General features: G+C 38.0%; 1 protein-coding gene across 5 annotated transcripts in view; it reads right to left on the bottom strand.

Moving 5' to 3' along the window:
- Positions 1 to 19,772, bottom strand: part of JAK2 (Janus kinase 2) — an 84,029-nt gene that overhangs the window by 28,680 nt on the left and 35,577 nt on the right. For all 5 annotated transcript variants that reach the window (XM_042826723.1, XM_042826720.1, XM_042826725.1 and 2 more), the window contains 6 exons: positions 18,605 to 18,857; positions 9,807 to 9,930; positions 8,921 to 9,038; positions 5,105 to 5,250; positions 3,070 to 3,391; positions 1,069 to 1,188 (listed from right to left, as the gene is read on the bottom strand). In XM_042826723.1, the coding sequence (XP_042682657.1) occupies positions 1,069 to 1,188; positions 3,070 to 3,391; positions 5,105 to 5,250; positions 8,921 to 9,038; positions 9,807 to 9,930; positions 18,605 to 18,824 (1,050 nt within the window). In that variant the 5' untranslated portion in view covers positions 18,825 to 18,857. The remainder of the gene's footprint in view (positions 1 to 1,068; positions 1,189 to 3,069; positions 3,392 to 5,104; positions 5,251 to 8,920; positions 9,039 to 9,806; positions 9,931 to 18,604; positions 18,858 to 19,772) is intronic.

The raw sequence follows: 19,772 nt of genomic DNA, 5'->3' as shown, positions 1-19,772 counted from the left end.
ATAGCCAGGGGAGAGAAAAGAGAAAGAGGAGAGAAAGAATGAGAATTTGTAACAGTCAATGCAAATTTCCTGGATGTTCAGAATTTAATTCACAAATTCTGAATTTAAGAGAATTTTCATGGCTTATAGTTAAGGAAAGCACCTTTCTCCTATCCAAAATATTTTCATACTCTGAGCACTGTAAATGTATATTGCAGATATCTCAGCTACTTTTACATTTCTATAAAAGGCGTAGACAAATTTTCGAGTTCTTAACAGGCCATTAATTTTGTACCGTTAACATTAGAAATTAAAGAAATTCGCAGTTCTTCCATACATCAGTGAACCATGTGGCTTTTGTCCAAAAGCCATGTTAGGAAGACTAAAAACTGACTAATGCTTTTTGAGGTTTTTTGTAATTACTATTCTTATGAAGAAGTGCATAAGATGTATGTAGCTTCCTCATGCGAACAGGGGAAGCTCTTTGATCACACAAATAGAGAGAATGTGAGTCCTGAAGACCTGCAGACCAGTCATGGAGACAAGGGAAGAGAACTGCGTGGCACTTGAATCAGACTTTCCAGCAGCTGGCAAGGGAGTTTCTGGAGGCCAATCTAAAACAACTTTTTACACTCACATATAAAATTATTTTCCAGTATCTTCTTCAAAGCATTTTAAAAAGTAGAAGCAATGACATTAATGTTATGTCCGTGCACATTTTTTTTTAAAAGTATTATCATTTCTCCAGAATATTTTGACCCCTTTTCAATTTTTTGGTCACTGTCAGCCAGCTTAATCATGACTTCATACAAACAGTATGCTAGATTGCTAAAACACAGACTCAGATTTCAGGCTCCAACAAAGGAGAATCAATCCATCCACGATCATCTTAAGCTAGAATTGTCTACATTAGTCCACACACAAGATATTCAGGGTTTTAATACACTGCTTATATTGCAAAAATGCATTCAGTTTTACCTCATGCTTAATTAACAACTAATATTTTGTTATATAAAACCATGAACACCGCAGTTTGCTCAAAGCAACATCTATACGGAAAACAAAAATGGCAAGCAAATGTACACAGACCAGATTCTTGCTGTCTTGTTTGTGAATGGTGACAATTCTCCTCTCACTGGAACCTTCTTGACTTGCTTGTTTAATGCTCACATCAATGATATCAGGAAAATCACAATATGTTTGTAAATCCTACAACAAATAATTACATAGCCTCATCATCAACAAATTTCAGCTGAAAAAACCCACATCTATTTGTAGCATTAGAATTCCTACAATACCAGTCTTGTGAAGTTAGAAATGAAGAGGCTCAACAAGCCTTAAACACACTAATAAAATTAATGAAAAGCAGGTTTAACTTTTTTTTTTTTTTTTTTTTTTTTTTAACATCCTGATTAGAGAGCCTGTTAACATTTCAGAATATGATGTCTTCATTTGCAGGAATGCAAGCTGCAAGTTCTGGTACCAAAGAGATGGAGATAGTATTGATGGAGAAAATGTTTAAGAAAAGATCTTCTCAGCTTTGACAATCTCTGACCAGGTAAGAAGATTCCCACCGAGGAAATCTATGACTTTTTCACTTGGTGGCAGGTCAGGGACTTTTTAATAAAATAATATATAATATTCCTGATTTCCTTAAGTATTTCACACGTCAAATTACCATGTCATATAGGTCATATCTTGTTTTGCTTGCAGCAGAACTGTAAATGCTAAACATTTTAAATAAAGATGTGTTTATCTTAAACTACTCTTCCAAAGCAAATTCATCCTATTTATAAGGCTGCAAGTGTATCCTAATACATGTCATACTACTGAATGTCATACTACTGAATTGATTATCAGAAGTCATGAATCAGCTCAAATACATTTAAGACTCTGAAGCTCTATTAATTTACTATTAAATGTGAACTGGCAAAACAAATTTCCTTACAATTTACCACACATACGCTATTATCAACTTCAAAAAATAAAAAATCTTGTTTCAATTCAACATTTCAATCAGGTGTCATCAGTAGAGTCTGCTGAAAGTTATGATCACTTTTACAGTCAATCTTATTCCTTCATTAAATTTTCACAACATATTTTGTACACAGTTTCTGTAACAGTGAAAATACATTTGGCCTACATGCTGTCTTTGTCACTAAGGATGCTAATATTATCAATTACGAAAAATAGTTCTGAAATAGTAATTTGAAAAGAGATCAGTTTAAACACTACACTTACTAAAGGCTTAGTTGCCATGACAGCACAAAATGCATAAGTCTTGTGCACCAAAAACTAGAAACTACAGAAACCAAACATCAGCTCCTGCAAGAGCAACTAGTGACTACAGAAAATTGCACAAGGATGAGGACTGCCACATAGTGTAAAGGAAATTACTGGACCTAGAATGAATCTGCAAACATTCTAAGAAAAAAAAGTAGAAAATCTGGTTAAGTAATCAGATTTATTTTTTTTTTAAGTTTTAGGAAAAAATGGCATTTTTACAAATCATTATAGTATATTATAAACATGTCACCAGTTTTTTTTGTAGTTTGGTCTGACTGCTACACTTTATGCATTAAAACTACCAAGCAATAGATGTAATTATTTTGGAAAACTGACATCTGCTTCACTTTGCCCTTAATCTTACCTTCAGAAAATTCCCACACTCTTACTTTACACAGCTACTACCAGATTTTGGTACATTTTACCAAAGAACAGTCATGCTGGGAAACCATACACAAAAGAAACAATAGAGATAAATAAAAATACAACAGCATAAGATCATGACAAGTTATTGAACCACTTATCACCTAGCTCTTGAAAAAAGGAGTAAACAGACTGCAGTTATAGAAACATCTCTTTAAATTTGCTAGTTCAGACACTGGTAAGAGTCTAAGTGAAGCAATATAAAGTGGAATTTGCCTTGTTTTTCTGGATCCTGTATAGTCCTGATTTCAAACAGAATTCAAGGACAACATGCATTTTATTGAACATAAATTTTAACAAGCTAATCAGACTAATCAAGCTAATCAACAACAAACTGTGCAACTATTAAAATAATGAAGTAGATACATTTAAAGAAATTACCTGCTCTGCCAGCATCTCACAGTTTTTAAGTTTTCCTCTTGAGCACTGAATTCCACCGTTTCCAGTTATTACAATAGTTGCAAAACTTTCTTCTCCAGAAGGATCTCCACCAGGTTCTTTTACTTCAAAAACCTCTGAATAGAAGGCAGACTGAAGGGTTTCCAAGTTTATGAGATACTTAAGTTTCAAGTTCCTGGCAGTAGCTTTGCACTGGCTGAACTGCTGTATGAATTTACGGAACCTGTACCTTATTCTCTTTCGGGTCAAAATGTGGTATTCTTGGATCTTTGCTCGCACACATTTAGGCAAAAACATTTTGTAGCTGTGAATATACAACCATCAAAAAAACAAACAAACAAACAAAAAAAAAACAAGCAAATAAACAAAAACCACAACTAATTATTTAACCCATTAAATCCAGCAAAGATATCTAGCTCTGTGCTGAACAAGATGTGAAAAAAACATTTTCCACCAAATGTAACCTTTTTAAGCTCTAGGATAACAAGGATTCTTTCTTCAGCTTGTAATACAATCTTTCAAATATAGCCTTATCTCTTCTTCCATTTTCCTTTTTTGTCCCCCCTCAACTTCATTTGAACATATATTACATTATGCATTTTCCATATATCTGGACATCAGTTCAAGACATTATTTAAGCCTGAGGCAAGACAGCAACAAATAAATAAATAAATAAATAAATAAAAATTGCAAGATACAGAGTTGCTTTGTTTAGTGTATAGAGTGGAAAGAAGATGCTCAACAAATAGAATTTAGAGTTCATTACGGAAAATACAATAGGTGGCAGAACACAAGTAACACTGCTGCTGATTCTCATGAAAGTATTTCATATCACTGTCCATATTGGATCAAAAGACAAAAATGTAGTTTGACACCTCCAATCAGCTGGTCAATCTGTTGTCTTATTTTATTTAACTCTACCTGCTAGCCTTCATTAAAAGACAAACACTAATAATGAAATACCAAGCCAGAATTCACTCAGCTGAAGCAGAAACTGATTACTTTGACAAATTGGAGTGCACTGATGAACTGAAGCAAGTTTAGTGGAGATTTGTCAAAGATAGTTAAGAGCCTGGAACATACAATATGAACAAAAAGGCTTATGGAATTTTGTACAGGGTGGAGAAAAGGCCCCAGTAAGGTGTTCTAGCAATTTTGTTAAACTAACTAGTTATGTTAGTTGATGTAGGATTTTCACAGATATGCACAGTAATAGGACAAGATATTGTACATGTGGTATCACAGAGGAGAGATCAATCAAATGAGGAGAAAATTCTCCCTAGTGAGGATGATAATACATATGTCAAAACTTCACAAAGGCATGGTGGAATCCTCATTTCTGGACATTTTCAGAACTTTACTGCCAAGGCCCTGTGCAACTTGATCTCAACTTTGAAGCTGGCCCTGATCTGAACTGGAAAAAATCCATGTACTGAAAAACAAAAAGAATAGCTGTTGTGATACAAGATTTCTATTGATTTCAAGCTTACACTATGTGTAAATTTATGGAACCAATATGCAAGGCTAAATCAATCCCCAGTAGTTAAACATCTCCACCCAGACAGCTATGTCATGGCTCTTCATAGGTATTCAATACCATGACATCATGCAGTGAACTGTCAGAGTTGGGATGGCTGCTGAGGAGCTGCAGCTCCTGGGAACTACAGTTCCCAGCAGCTCCAGTCACTCTTACATGGTTTCCATGGCCTTACTTCTGGCCATACTACCATTTGCAGCACAGTCAGAAGGATGTTTCTCTGCCCTCTTTATTACCCTTGATTCCTTTTGTGCTGTATTATCACACATTCCTTTACCGTTTCTAGTAAATGAGCTTCTCTCTCACTTGAGCTGTAATCTCTCCTTTTCACTTCTCTGCTTTCTTTCTGCAGGGGAATGGGGAGGGGAAAGGGGGCCCCACTTGCTATGGGACAAAAGATCTTCAACTCGTGACAGACTAGGGTGCAAAATTAATATCTATAGATAACAGGTATTACACAGTTATGAACTATTGAGTTACCTAATTGAGTTGTAAACAGCCAGTGGCGTTTGGTCCTTTTCCTTGGCCACCCTCATCATATCCAGAACAGCCATTCCAAGGCATTCTTCCTGCGTTTCATGAGTGACAGGCATCTGTATCCATCCACCCAAAAAATCATCTCGCCACTGAAGAAAAATGCAAGAAAGCAACTAAAAATATTTGTACATGAACTGCAGTGTTATAATTTTATTTTGTTGGTTTTGCTATTTATTCTACATTCTTTTAAGTGAAACTTTCCATTTCCAGAGAACTACACATGCTCATACTGGACACCAGATACAATTGTGATTAGAAACTGTTCTCAAAATGTGCTTGATTAAAATCTTTACTAGGTCCGTGTGTCACAGAGCCACAGAATATCCTGAATTGGAAGGGAAGGAAAGATATCATCAAATGCACCTCCTAGCTCCACAAAGGACTCTCGTAAATCAGATAATATTTCTGAAAGCACTGTCCAAATGCTGTTTGAACTCCAGCAGGCTTGATGCCATGACCACTGCTTTGGAGAGCCTGATCCAGTGACTGATCATTCTTTGATGAAGAACCTTTTCCTAATCCCCAGCCTGAGCCTCACCTGACACAGCACTGTACCATTCCCTCAAGTACTGTTGCTGCAAGTAGAGAGTAGAGGTTAGCATTGCCTCTCCGCTCCCCTCGTGAGGAGCTGTAGGCCACCATGAAGTCTCCCCTCAGCCTCCTCTTATCTAGCCTAAGCAAACTAAGGGACCTCTGATGCACCTCATACATCTTCCCCTCTAGACCCTTTACCACATCTTTGTAGCGCTCCTTTGGACACTAGTAGTTTTATATTTTTATATTGTGTCATCCAAAACTGCACACAGTACTCAAGGTGAGGTCATACCAGTACAGAGCAGGGTGAGACAATTCCTCCCTTTGACTGGCTGGCAATGATGTACCTGATAAGCATGAAGGCATGGTTAGCCCTATTGGTTGCCAGTGCATAGTGCTGTCTCCTGTTCAACTTGCCATCAACCAGAACACAGAGATCTGTTTCTGTGGTGCTGCTCTCTAGACTCTTGTCCCCCCACTCTATACATATATCTAGGATTGGAGAATCTGGCACTTCCTCTTCTTATACTTCATTTGGTTGATGATTTTCCAGCTCTATCTCTCAAGATGTCTTTTAGAGAGTCTACAGCTTCTCCTAATTCAGCGTTCTTTGCAAACTTACTTACTATACCTTCCAGTCTTTATCCAAGTCATTGATGAAAACATTAATAACAGGCCTTAAAAATGGAAGCTTCCAGAATCCCACACTAGTGACTGGTCACCAGTCCGATCTCTAGCCCTGTTTACATCAAAATTTTTTTAAAAGTCTGTTATTCTCTCTGTTGGTCAGCTTCAATTCTTACTGACCTTTTCTTTTTTTTTTTTGTACAAATTTTCTCCCTACAGAAGGGAACAGCACTCCTATACTCCTACAATACTGCCTAACCTCACTTTCAGTGGCCACACACTTTCCTTTTTTCTGCCTGAGCTCTAGGTGAAGATCCCCGTTGAGCCAAACCAGCTTTCTGCCCTGCTTTGTTGACTTCTGACACTTTGGAACTGCTTGTTCCTGGGCTTTTAAGAGGTGTTACTCAAAAACAGACCAGCACTGATGAACCCCAACACCTTCAAACTAGTTTCCCAGCAGACACTTCTAACCAGTTTCCTGGGCAGCCTGAAGTCTGCTTTCTTCACATCCAAAGCTGAAGTCTTGATGGCAGTTTTCACCCTGCCACTAAAGATTATAAACTATACAACATCATAGTCACTACAGTTAAGACAGCCACTAATTGCCATTTCACTCACAAGACCTTCTCAGCTCATAAGCAGCAAATCTAGTAGGGCATCTTTTCTCATTGGCTCCCTTGGTACCTGTACCAGAAAGTTATTCATGGTGTATTAGGAATATTCTGAATCTGTCTGTATCAGCTGTGTGGTATTCCCAGTTTAAGCCTGACAAATTGAAGTCACAAGGGCAGTTGATCATGAGGTCTCTTATTTCCTTCAGTAATGATTCACTGATGTTATCATCTCAGCTGGAAGACATGTAATAAAGTGGATGTTGTTTGAAGGTCTATTTGCTTGTCCCTTAATCCCTACCCCAAGGCTCTTAACCATCTCACTGCCAACTACAAGCTTCATGCACTCCAGGCCCTTCCTCATACCCAGCACCACATTTCCACTTTATATGCCCTGCCTATGTCTCTCTGTTGATGAATCTATAACCATCCCTCATCACACAGGGTCCCAGGATTCCTCCCAACAGATTTCAATTATGCCAATAATGCCCTTAAATTTTGTCATTCCATAACTTAATACTGGTGAGACTGGCTCTATTCTTTTCCCCTTCAAAACTAGTTTAAAGCTCTATCAATCAGTTCTGCTAGCTCAAGCACAGAAGTCTTCCCACCTTCTAAGAAAGGTGCAACTCAGTGGTTGCCAGTGGGTCTCAACTTGAGAAGGCTATTCCAAGATCAAGAAGCAAAATTCTGCAGGTGACACCAGCCTTGGAGCCACCTGGGTCTTGGCTTCAACACCTGGGTCTGCCTGTTCCTTTCAACATTGCTCCAGGCTTCTGGGAGGATAGAGAAAAATATAACCCCAAGACCCTGATGTCCCTTCTGATTTCTCTTGGACTTTTTTGCTACCTCATCACCATGGACATGAAAACCCACTAATAGACATTAAGTAGAGAAACACACCAGGGTAGTGAGTTTTGTAGTGATGTCTCTTACCCAAGATGGCAATAGACTTTCCTATGGTTTGAGTCTGTTCGGTATATGAGACCCTCTGTTCCTCTCAGAAAGGAGTCACCTATCACAAAAACACTTCTTGTATTGACCAAGGTGCTCATGATATGGGTGAAAGGCTGTCTAGCCCTAGGTGATCCTGCAGCCTGGATGAACCTTCATCTACATCATCTATCTGTTCATCAAATTCCAAAGCTTCTTTCCTTATGTAAAAGGGCACCTGAATGTGAGGGTGAGATGGGCAGGGAGGAGATTCACCTGCCACTCCGAGCAGAAACCTGCCTCTATTCCCCTCTCTCTCCTTGCTACCTTCCTTCCTCCTGTTTTTGAGAAGAGAGGTAGCCCTTCATTTCTCTTGCTGTGGTCAGCTAAAGCATCTGTCTTGGGGATGGCAGAGAACAGCTCCGCCAGTCAGTCTCCTTCAACTTCCTGATGTTCATCAGCCCACTCATCTCCTCCCAAAGCTCTGTCCACAGGCTGAGAAATACTTCCATCTGGTCATATTTCCTACAGGTGTACTCACTGCTGTCACCAGACACTGATGGAAAGCTTGGGCACATCCTGCAACCTGAAACCTGGATTGCTTCATGTTCCTTCAGGAACTCTGTGTAACTGCATCAGTTTCTGTAGTTGGAAAGGCTATAGGTGTCACAGAAGACACAACTATCTGCTGAGTGGATACCATAACCAGAGCTGTTGGAAATGGCAGACAGACAGCAACTTGTCATGCAAACTGCACTGCTAACATACGTGGAGAATGTTGTTCCACATTATAACAGTCCAAAATGAAAGTCACAGTAGAAAGATTTTCACGTGGTGGCACTAGATGGGAACTGCACAGTCTCCCTGCTCTCCCCACAACCGCCATTTGAACTTCACCTCTGCAGAAATACAATGTGACACAAGCTTTAATTTTTCTGTTTAAAAGCTTCAAACTGTCAAAAGAATTTGCATAACTACTATTAGAAGTGAAAGGGAGAAATACCATCAACCTTTCTAAGTCTGCATTTTAAAGATATAATCAAGAAAATCATACCTGTGCAAATAGGTAAGACATGACAAGATCATCAAGAACAGGGCTTTCTGAACCCCGAATAATGCCATAGCGATATGCTCTGCTTGTGCCATTGCAATACCAGTGAGGAAAATAAAACCTGTTAAAAAATATTTAAGTAAATGACAGTGAAAATATATGCTTGTTTACCAACACCAAAAATTACATATTTTGTAGACCTAAAGTAAGTGCTGGCTGTTCTGCTGCTCTGAAAAGCCAATATTAAGCCCTCCAAAGTCAACAGAAGGATTTGATCTAGTTCTTGGTGTGTAGTACAACACTTAGAGGGTGAGAAGTTGCACTGGTAAAAACAATGAGCTCTGCAAATCTACCCTTACTAATCAGAATACAGAAGATCTTGTGTTACTCTTTCAGTTTCCTCTAAAACAATTCCTAAAGAAACAATCAAGTTATCAGGTTACATTATGCAATGTAAAGAAAAAGTGGCCTATTCCCTAAGGAAAATGGTGATTGTAGATTTAGAAGCCCGCATTCAGAAATCAGGGTAGACAAAAATGGATCTACTGCAGGCATCCACCTGACTAAAATAATCATTCTGCATTTCACAACTCCTACTGACTCCAAATGGGCAAGTAAGGAGATAGAGATGTAGTGCTCCTAAGAACAATATTATTTTAATTCCTCATACATTTGAATTTTTTCTTTCTCCAATTTGAAATGGCATACATATAATACATATACAACTGAAATTACTTGATTTTTATTCTCTTATCTGTCTTTTATCCAGATCTCACCAACAGTGTCTGAAACAGAGAAATTACAGTTCATCTAACTACATTACTGACTGTATTTTCCTCACACACTTCTATACTATCATGAAAAGTGTGTAACATTTGCTTTGGATTACCTTATCCGGTACAGTAGTATTAGTCTGGTTGCTTCATCTATGTGAAAAATGTGATTTGGAGGATACCAAACTCTATCTGTTTCACTCATGAGTGCAAACATGTTATGATACACTGGCATGATACCTAAATAAAGAACAGAGAAGTATTTTTAAGAATTTGTTTTCATAGAGAATCAATCTTACTATGAAAATTACATTGGTAAGAGTAGTAGATAACACATGTTCTCCAACTATTCATTACACAGCTCTACCAGTGTCAACAGCATTGCAGAGATCATCTTAAAACCTGCAGATTTTTTTCTGGTTTGTTTTCTCATTCTTTAACAAGATTGTACTTACTTGTTACTCTATTCTTAATGTTCAAATTATAAGATTTTATCTGGATGGCATTTAATACAATGGATTATTAGCCTTTTAGTTCAAGAAGTAACAATCAACAACAGTACGTTACTTTGTCCTTACCTTTTCCAAAAATCCAATCTAGCTATTGATTTCATTATTCCTGATTGATGAGTAATCAGAGCCCATCATTACTAGAACAACCTGCCATTTACACTCAGTTAAGAACAAAACCAAATGTACAAAAATGGATATATTTTTTTCCCCTCAGAAAGCTCTCTTTCAGAGAACTCTTTCAGTGAGAACTGAGAATCAATTCTACTTTTAAACTGTGTAAATCTGTGAAGTACAAGATCTTCAGAAGCACAAAATTATAATTTGCCTTTGAGGCTTCTAACTGCAGGGTACAGTCTACCTTGAAAGACAGACAACAAAGTTCTGTAATATACCATACTGTTGTGTGTGATGCCAGTGTTATGATTTGGAAAACAGGTTAGATATCCAAGACTTTGCAGTATTAAAGAAAGAAATTCAACCACTGAAAAACTTACAAGACATAATGGGATACAGGTGCACAGATCAGAGAGTAAGATAAAAGTTGTAGGGTGAAAGTCAAGATAAGGAAATGAACCTGGGGATTAAAATAGTTGGCTGAACATGAGACAGCAGTATGCCCAGTTAGTCAGCTGGACCAGGCAGGTGATCGTCCCCTAATATTCTGCTCTGGTGAGGTTACATCTCAAGTACTGTGTCCAGTTTTGGGGCCCTCACTACAAGAAAGACATCAAGACCCTGGGTCATGCCCAGAGAAGGTCAGGGAAGCTGGTGAGAGATCTGGAGCACAAACTTTATGAGGTGTGGCTGAAGGAACTGGGATTGCTCAGCCTGCAGAAGAAGAGGTTCAAGGAGACAATAGCTCTCTACAACTACTTGAAGGGAGGCAGTTGGTCAAGTTTGGGTCAGTGTCTTCTCCCACACAGTTTGCTATAGGACTGGAAGGAACTGTCTCAAGTTGCACTGAAGGAGGTTTAGGTTGGATATTAGGAAACATTTCTTCTCTGAAAGTGGTCGAGTGCTGGAAAGGGCTGCTCAGGGATATGGTTGAGTCACCATCCCTGGAAGTGTTCAAAAAACCATTCAGATGTGGTACTAAGGGGACATGGTTCAGTTGGAAAATATTGCTAGTAGGAGGACAGTTGGACCAGATGGTCTTAAAGGTCTTTTCCAACCTTGGTGATTCTATGACTCTATTCTACGAAATAAACACAAATATTTTAAATACCTCACAGATAGTGAAAACAAATGCAATTGCAAATAATGTTAAGAGACACAAGAATTCTGGCAAGAGGCAAAACACTAAAAATCAATCCCATCCCGAAGACTTAGAAGGAAATGACAGAAATTCACACAGAAATCAAGAGAAAGAAAAAGTTTTTATAGACTTCACAGAATCACAGAACAACTTGGGTTCAGGGGGATGCCAAGGACCATAAAGCCCCAACACTGGCCACAGGCACGGTTGCCAACTGCTAGGTCTTACTAGATCAGACTGCCCAAGGCCCTATCCAAACTGGCCCTAAACACCTTCAAGAATAGGGTATCCACAATCTCTCTGGGCAACATGTTCCAGGACCTCACCACTGTCAGCAAAAAAAACTTCCCCCTGACATCTAATCTAAATCTTCCTTTCCTTAGTTTAAAATCATTCTCCCTTGTCCTACTGCTAGCTACCCATGTAAAAAGTTGATTTCCCTCATATTTCTAATTTTTTAAACTTTAAATATTGGAAGGCTGCAATGAAGTCTCCCTGCAGCCTTCTCTTCTTTTCCATTTTGAATAAGCCCAGTTTCTTCAGCCTGTCTTAACAGGAGAGGTTTACAGCTCTTGAAACATCTTCATTGCCCTCCTCTGAGCTCTCTCCAAAAGCTCCGCATCTTCACTGTGTTGGAGGGCCCAGACTTAGAGATGCAGTATTCTAGTCTGGGTCTCACAAGGGCAGAGTAGAGGGGGACAATCACTTCCCTTGCCCTGCTGGCCATCCCTCTTCTGATAGAACCCAGGATAACATTGGCCTTCCAGAGTGCAAGTGTGCATTCCTGGTTCATGTTAGGTTTTTCATCAACCAGGATCCATAAAGTCCTTCTCAGCAATGCTACTCCCAAGGAGTTCTTCTTCTGGTTTGTATACATATCTGGGATTACCTTCACTCAAGTGCAAAACCTTCCAGTTTATTTTGTTGAATCTCATTAGGTCCACCAGGGCCCACCTTTCAAGTTTATCTAGGTTCCTCTAGATGGCCTTCCTTCCTTTTGCTCTGTCAGTCACACCACTCAGCTTGGTGACATCAACAAACTTGCTGAGGGTGCATTCAATCCCATCATCTGTCTCACTGACAGGGAGTACTGGTCCCAAGATTGACCCCTGTGGGACACTACTTATTACCAGCCTCCACTTGGACATACAACCACTGATCACAACCTTCTGGATTCAAAATTCCAACCAATCCCTTATCCACTGAAAAGCCCACCCTTCAAATCTTTATCTTTCCAGTTTCGAGATAAGGATGTGGTGCGGGATCATGTCAAAGGCCTTGCACAACTCCAGGTAGGTGACATCAGTTGCCCTCTCTTTGTCCGCAGGCACAACTCTGCCCTTGGTGAAGCCATGCTGCCTGTTTCGGATCATCTACTCATCCATCACATGCCTTAACATGTCTTTTATGAAGATCTGTTACATGATCTTCCCAGGCACAGAGGTGAGGTCCGCCAGCTTGTAGTTCCCTGACACCTCCTTCCTCTCTTGAAAATGGGAGTGATGTTTCTCTTTTTCCAGTCCCCAGGGATTTTGCCTGTCAGCCATGACTTATGAAATATGATGGAGAGCATCTCAACAACTACATCAGCCAGCTCCCTCAAAACCCTGTGATACGTGTTGTCTGGCCCCATGGACTTGCACACACTCAGACTCATGAGCTGACCTCAGACTTGCTCTGCCCTTACAGTGGCTGGGGGAGTTTGCTCCCACAGTTCCCAGCTAGAGGTTTGTAACAATGTCTAAGTGCAGGTAATTATTGAAGGAGGTAGGCCCTTGTCATCAAATCTAAAGCACATTTAATCATTTAGAAACAAACGAATCAACTCTAGGTATAAAACTGCGTAAGCACATAGAACAAAAAGTAATTCTCTCCTTAAGAACAAGCTTAAACTACTTATAAATTGAGTATGTTGTGGGCAAGGAGCCAGCAACAAGGCTAAGAGCAAGTGCTCTTGTGTAGCTGTCAGATTAAGCTGTTGAAATCTACAAGCTAATCATCTGAGACAGCTCACCAAAACGTGCCAGGTCTACAGATACTAACACGTGATTTTCAATGGAAGATAACAGAAGGAACTATGTGAAGTAACCAAAGAGGAATGAAAACAAAAAAAAAATCCCACAAGAATAACTCTGAACAGATTAACAAATGAGGGACTGAGTGTAAACCAGGATGTAGCAAATGGTACAGTAAGAAATATTTGATCTTAGATTTAAAAAAAAACAAAAAACAAAAAACAAAAAACAACTAATTACATTTTTTTTCTGGAGTTAAGAACAAGTCTGTCCTAACCCTAATCCTATGCAACTGAATTCAGTTGTGAAATCAGATCAGTTCATATTACAGATTACCAGTCTTCAAAGCAACAATAACTGACTTCAGTTCTGAGTCTGTGTGGCGTATGCATACCAAATTATCACAGAATATTTTACAGTATAACGCAAGTAAATTACCAACCTATTTGAGATTCTAGCCAGATGCCAGACACCACTGAAGACAGTGTTGAATATTTATGTAGTCTCATTAAGATATTACCCCATTAAAATCTGAAATAAGGTCACTGAACAATTCCAAGTAATTTTTAAACTCAAATGCTAAGGTATTGTGTTTCACCAAGTACATTACAGAAAAAAAAAAACAAATAAAAATAAAGAGAAACACACACATTTACACACAACACTTCAATACTTCAACCCAGATCACATCACTGCCATTCACAGCAGAAACTGATTTCTTAAGTGAGGAACAGGACTTTGAAATTCTCCCTACAAGGTGAAATATAGTCATTAACAAAACAAAAAGAAATCCACCTTTGCTTCCCTCCTATGCTTAGGAAGTAATTTAAGCACTCATCCATCCTTCATACTTAATCATTTGTAATTTCATATGGTAGTTGGTATCTTTCACTGCTAGTGCTTGGGGACATATAGATCATGTGTTCATCAAGAAAGGGTGTTAAACCTCTTAATTCCTAAGGAGGAAAGAAAACGTGGAGGAGAGGGAAATTATATATATTAGCATCAGCATCAAAATGTTGCCAGACTTGAAAAATTTTCTACCGTTACGCATTTAGAGAAAACCCATTTATTAGGGTCTTGAAAGTTGTCCTTTAAGGTCTGATGAAAGCAAAGTTCAAACACTTCCTTTTTCTTGTAAATTTTGGCAGCACTAGTAATTGCAGGGATATTTCAAACAACTAGCACTATGAGGACTTAAGTGTTTTCTACAGAAACAATGAAAACCAAAAAGGATGGGGAAGAGTGGGAGGAGGGAAAGGGTGTCTGTGCGTCTAAGCCTTCACATGAAACCTAGACAATTAACCAATAGTGAAAATTTCTGAGAAATCATTTTCAATACAAGTAAAATCAGAAAAGCTGTTCAAAGAGGTATTAAAAACCTCCACTGGTTTTCTACACTTCACTAATCACATTAGCAAATAAAACAAAGAATAGTTAGAAGAGGCAACAGTGACTCAGACATAATAAAGTAGAATTACTCTCCACTTTTCATGCCTACCAAGGCTATTAAGCAGATTGTCTGGACTACAGCAAACAAAAACAGAGCTGTCTCTTGGCAAGTATTTCGTTTAGTAGACAAGACTAAACAAAAAAGCCACAGCACCCTATACCATTTGTCAAGCAACATCATGAAAGTCTTTAACACAGCATAGTTTTAATCCTCAAACTTCTACCTCAAGCCTAAAAAAATACCACAGCAAAAACATTTTTATAGAGCTCCTCCCTTTCCTCACTGTGCTTTCATAGCTCCACATCTACACTGATTATGCTTTTTTTTTTTTTTTTAGTAAAAAATATAAATACTAAAAACTATTTAAAAGTGTAATTTCATTTTAGATTAATTTGAAGGAGAAGAGAAAGGGAAAGGATTTAAGATGGTCATTAGCAAAAACAGATCTCAGATACCGAATTTAGAAAATGAATCTAATGCAATGATGCTATAACCTCTAGAATAATTTTTTGTATCTCATTTTGATAGTTACTTGTTCTAATATCATTTCCTTTCTTTGGTTAAGGCTTCCCTTCATTTTGTTGCAACTATTTTAGAGTCATCTTACAGGGCAGATGACATAGGTAAGGCTGATTGCTGAAAACAACTCATTGATTTAACCTTAAAGTCAACAGTTCTGGTTAGAAAATTTGTCAGTTTTGTGTTCTGAGAGTTTTTAATATCAAAATCCAAACAACATACAAGAAGGTTTGTATTAACTACATTTTTCCCAAAATTGAATGCTGCTTTTTTGTTTGTTTGTCTTTAATAAAAAGAGGAAAAACCTAGCCACTACATGAATGTCTTGAACTGGCACTCAACTACAGAATATTTACACAGATGAAAATTTATAGAGCTAATATACACCATATTCAGCAGATTTGAAGCCAAGCCAGCTGAGATAGGAAAACCTTCAATTGTCTAACTTGTCTAAAAGGTACACAAGACTGCTAGCCACAAGCAGCATTCATACTTTGATGTAACCAGGTCTGCCATCAAGGGATCTAGCAGTTACTCAAATCATAGAGAAAGTTCTTCAATATTTTCCAAATTTATTGCACCTCAGACATTCCTACTACCTAAACTACTCTCTTCTTTATCAAGTATATTGATTCATAGAAAATTCCTGAAAATTCTTGCCAGTTTAAGCATTCTTGGAGTATGTATGCTATGCAGACCTACAAGCATAAAATCTCATTGAAAAAAAAAAAAAAAAAAAAAAAGTGAAAATGATTAGAAGTGATAGTTTGTAATTTAAGAACTGATAACTATTATGAAAAAGAAAAAGAAGCCCTATATATAAAAACCGTTTCAGTCTTCACACCAATTCAGAAGGTAATGAAGTTACAAATTCCTCTGACAATCTGGCAGCAAAATACTGCCATGGTAGCTGTCAGGCAGAAACCACTCTTCAGAAGACTTTCTCCATCTTAGCTTTAAAAGGATGAAGGCTCAAGATAACAAAATATTTCATTTATAGAAGCAATTACAACACCACTACAAATATGAATTGCAAACTGATAGAGAGTGATGTAACAATAGCTAAAAAGATAAAACCCACTCAGTAAGGAATTCTGTTTATACAAAATTATTTCCTAAAATAGTCAGTTATAGAAGGATACATCTGGGAGCTAGAAACCAGCCAAACCCACAAAATGGAAGCTAGAAGCCTTGAGAAAGACTGGTGGCGTCTGAGAAAACAAGAAACGTGAAGTCTTTAGATAATGTCATGGGAAATACAACCAATTGGATTCTTAGGTTAGCAGGAATTATATCTTGCATGTTTGTGACATGGACAAGAAGAATATTGTACACGACCTGGTCTGCACATATTCATGGGAAATTGGAGATGGTGCAGAAGACAGTAAAAAATGGAAATAGTTAAGACATACAAACTATTGAAATCCATCAAAAATCTTCATTAAAAATGATCTAAAAATAATATAATGATGGTAATGTAAGTGTCTCTCTAGCAGTGGTGATGGGGAAAGGATGGAAAAAACCATGACTCTAAACGAACATTTGAAAACTGAAAAAAGGTGAATTTAAATTAGAGAAGAGAAAATGGAAATAAAAAGTAGACAAGAAATAACAGAAGTAAGTTGCCTGTTTTCTGGAAGCTGAGTTTTAAATAACTGATTTGTTAGATGAGTTAGAAGAATTTATGACGTTCTCTCTATGACAAAAATAACCTAGTCAAATAAATAGTAAGAAAAAGAAAGTACCTGATGTCATCCCAGCTGATCACACAATATATTCCTTCAAAGACTATGCTATTCTAACATAGACATACATCAAACATACTAAGTTTGACGTACACAAGACCTTATTACTTCAATATTCTGGCAAGTTGATATGAGAAGATTAAACTTAAAGAACATTTTATTCCTCCACTTTCTAGTGAAATCATTCTCTAGTTAATCCCCTCAGCACTGGTCCTTCACTGCAGTAGCAGTTAAATGTTTTATGGGAACAAATATAATCTACTGTAAAAAATTCACCACTTCAGCATTCAAAAACTGAAGAACCTCCTCCCCTATGCCAACTAGCCTTACATACTTATTAAATACTGTACTTGAGGATATTACAGCCATGTTAGTATTAAAAGAAAAGTCCAAAAACACCCACCAAAAACACTGGCAACAATGCTAAGTAATGTTCTCTTACTACAGAATTCACAATAATCGATAAATCACTAAGGAGACGCTTCCAAAGTGGGTACACGTTTGTGACTCACTGGAAAACAAATACCTGAAATTATGATCGCTTCTTTTAAAGTCATTTGCACCTGAAATGTGGCATTTGGAGAACTAAAAGACAAAGTCTTGTAAGATGGACAGTCCCAAAAAGAGACAGAGACACTGTGTGCAGGTGCACACATGTGCATAATAAAGTCTCTTTAGCATCTGGACTTTGAGATTAATTTTTTTTGTATCCAAATTGCCCAAATTCAGCGATTCAAGCTGTTACTGCAATGAAAGGAAAAATCCTCGCACAAAACACATTCAAATTGTTTTACTATAGGTCTCAGCACCTATCTATGGTCTGGGTAAATGTAACAATTGAAAGGCATTGTTAACTAGACATAGGATTATTTATTTATTTATTCTAAAGTTGATTACATATTTGCTGACTTAACTTTGTAAACGATTCAAAAGAAAAAGGCCACAGACATAGTGCTCATGTTAATCTAATATACCATTTTCCATCTAAAAAGTGATTCATTTATAGTAAATAAATACATAGTAAAGTGAAGCATTTAAAGTAAATAAATAATATAAATAAATATAAAAATATGCATTATACATTTATATTACATACTTATATTTACATAAATATATAAACATATATATTTTACATATATATTACATATATTATATATATATATATTAACATATATATTACAAATACAAATGAATGTAGTAGACATGGTCACCAGATTATAATTGCAGCTTCACAAGCTTTCTGATAGCAACAGAAGCCTTGCGCTAATCACTGCTGATAATGATGAGTTGAAAAACATTAAAGAGATTAGCATTTCTGTTAAAACACCAGTATTATGATGAGCTTTGGTTTATTAAAAGCTCTCTTGCATCAAGTGCAATTACACTGTCAAAAAAACCACAGCATGTATACTTACCACATGCTTTGCAGGCAACAGTGCAAATCTCTTCTGCAATGTATTCTCCAGCTGGAAATTGAAGATAATCTCCTCCTGTCTTCCCAGGTGAATAATAAAGGTACACTTGAAGCAATGGCTCTGTCTGCTTGGGTGCCCTAGTATTCCCAAGGATGTCACCATTCTGGTGTACAGTGCCAGTTGCTGTGCCTTCTATATTAGCCATTGTAAGACAGGCCATTGTTTTCCTTTTGTTTCTGTTCAGAACATTTGTCTAAAAGAAACGTAAAGAGTACTTTTTGAATCACTGCATACAGTCTTGCTCGCAATACTTTTATCTAACAAAAGCACCCTTCTGACACAAGGAACATAAACACTTATTACTGAGAATAAGAGAACAGCTTAGAAGGTCCACTAAAAGCTGAGTTTCTCTTTAATTCTGTAGAATCACAGAATGGCTTTGGTTGAAAGGGTGCTCAAACATAATTTAGTTCCAACTCCTTGCCATGGGCAGGGTTGCCAAGCACGTGACCAGAGTGCCCAGGAACCCACCAAGCCTGGCCTTCAACGCCCCCGGGAATGGGACATCCACAACTCCTCTGGGCAACCTGTTCCAATGCCTCATTGCATTGGAACAGGTTTCTTCCAAATTTCTTCCTAACATCAAACTGAAATCTCCCCTATTTCAGTTTAAAACCATTTCCCCTTGCCCTTGTCCTGTCATTTTCCACCTGTGTAAAAAGTTGGTTCCCCATCTCCTTGTAAGATCCTTTCTAGAAGATTGCAATGAGGTCTTCCCAGAGTCTTCTCCTCTCCAAGAGAAACAATTCCCTCAACATTTCTTCATAGGTGTGGTGCTTCAGCCCTCTGACCATCTTTGTGGGACTTCTCTGGACACGCTCCAACTGTTACATATCCTTCTTGACCAGGCCTGGAGAACCTACTACACAGTACTTCAGGGTGGGGGTCTCACCAGGGTAGAGAAGAGGGGGACAATCACCTCCCTCTCTCTGCTGGTCACCACTCTTCAGATGTAGTCCAGGACACCACTGGCCTTCCAGGCTGCATGAAGGAGGCTTACCAATGTGGCTCCCATCTACAAGAAGGGCTGTAAGGAGGATCTGGGGAACCACAGGCCTATTGGCCTGACCTCGGTACTAGGGAAAGCTACAGAGCAAATCATCTTGGG

Source organism: Centrocercus urophasianus, unplaced genomic scaffold, assembly GCF_019232065.1.
Source record: "Centrocercus urophasianus isolate 14NV4802_14NV808 unplaced genomic scaffold, USGS_Curo_1.0 seq_27, whole genome shotgun sequence".
In the NCBI taxonomy this organism is placed as follows: Eukaryota; Metazoa; Chordata; class Aves; order Galliformes; family Phasianidae; genus Centrocercus; species Centrocercus urophasianus.
The sequence above is the reverse complement of the archived record's forward strand: the minus strand, read 5'-3'. Positions and strand labels throughout refer to the sequence as shown.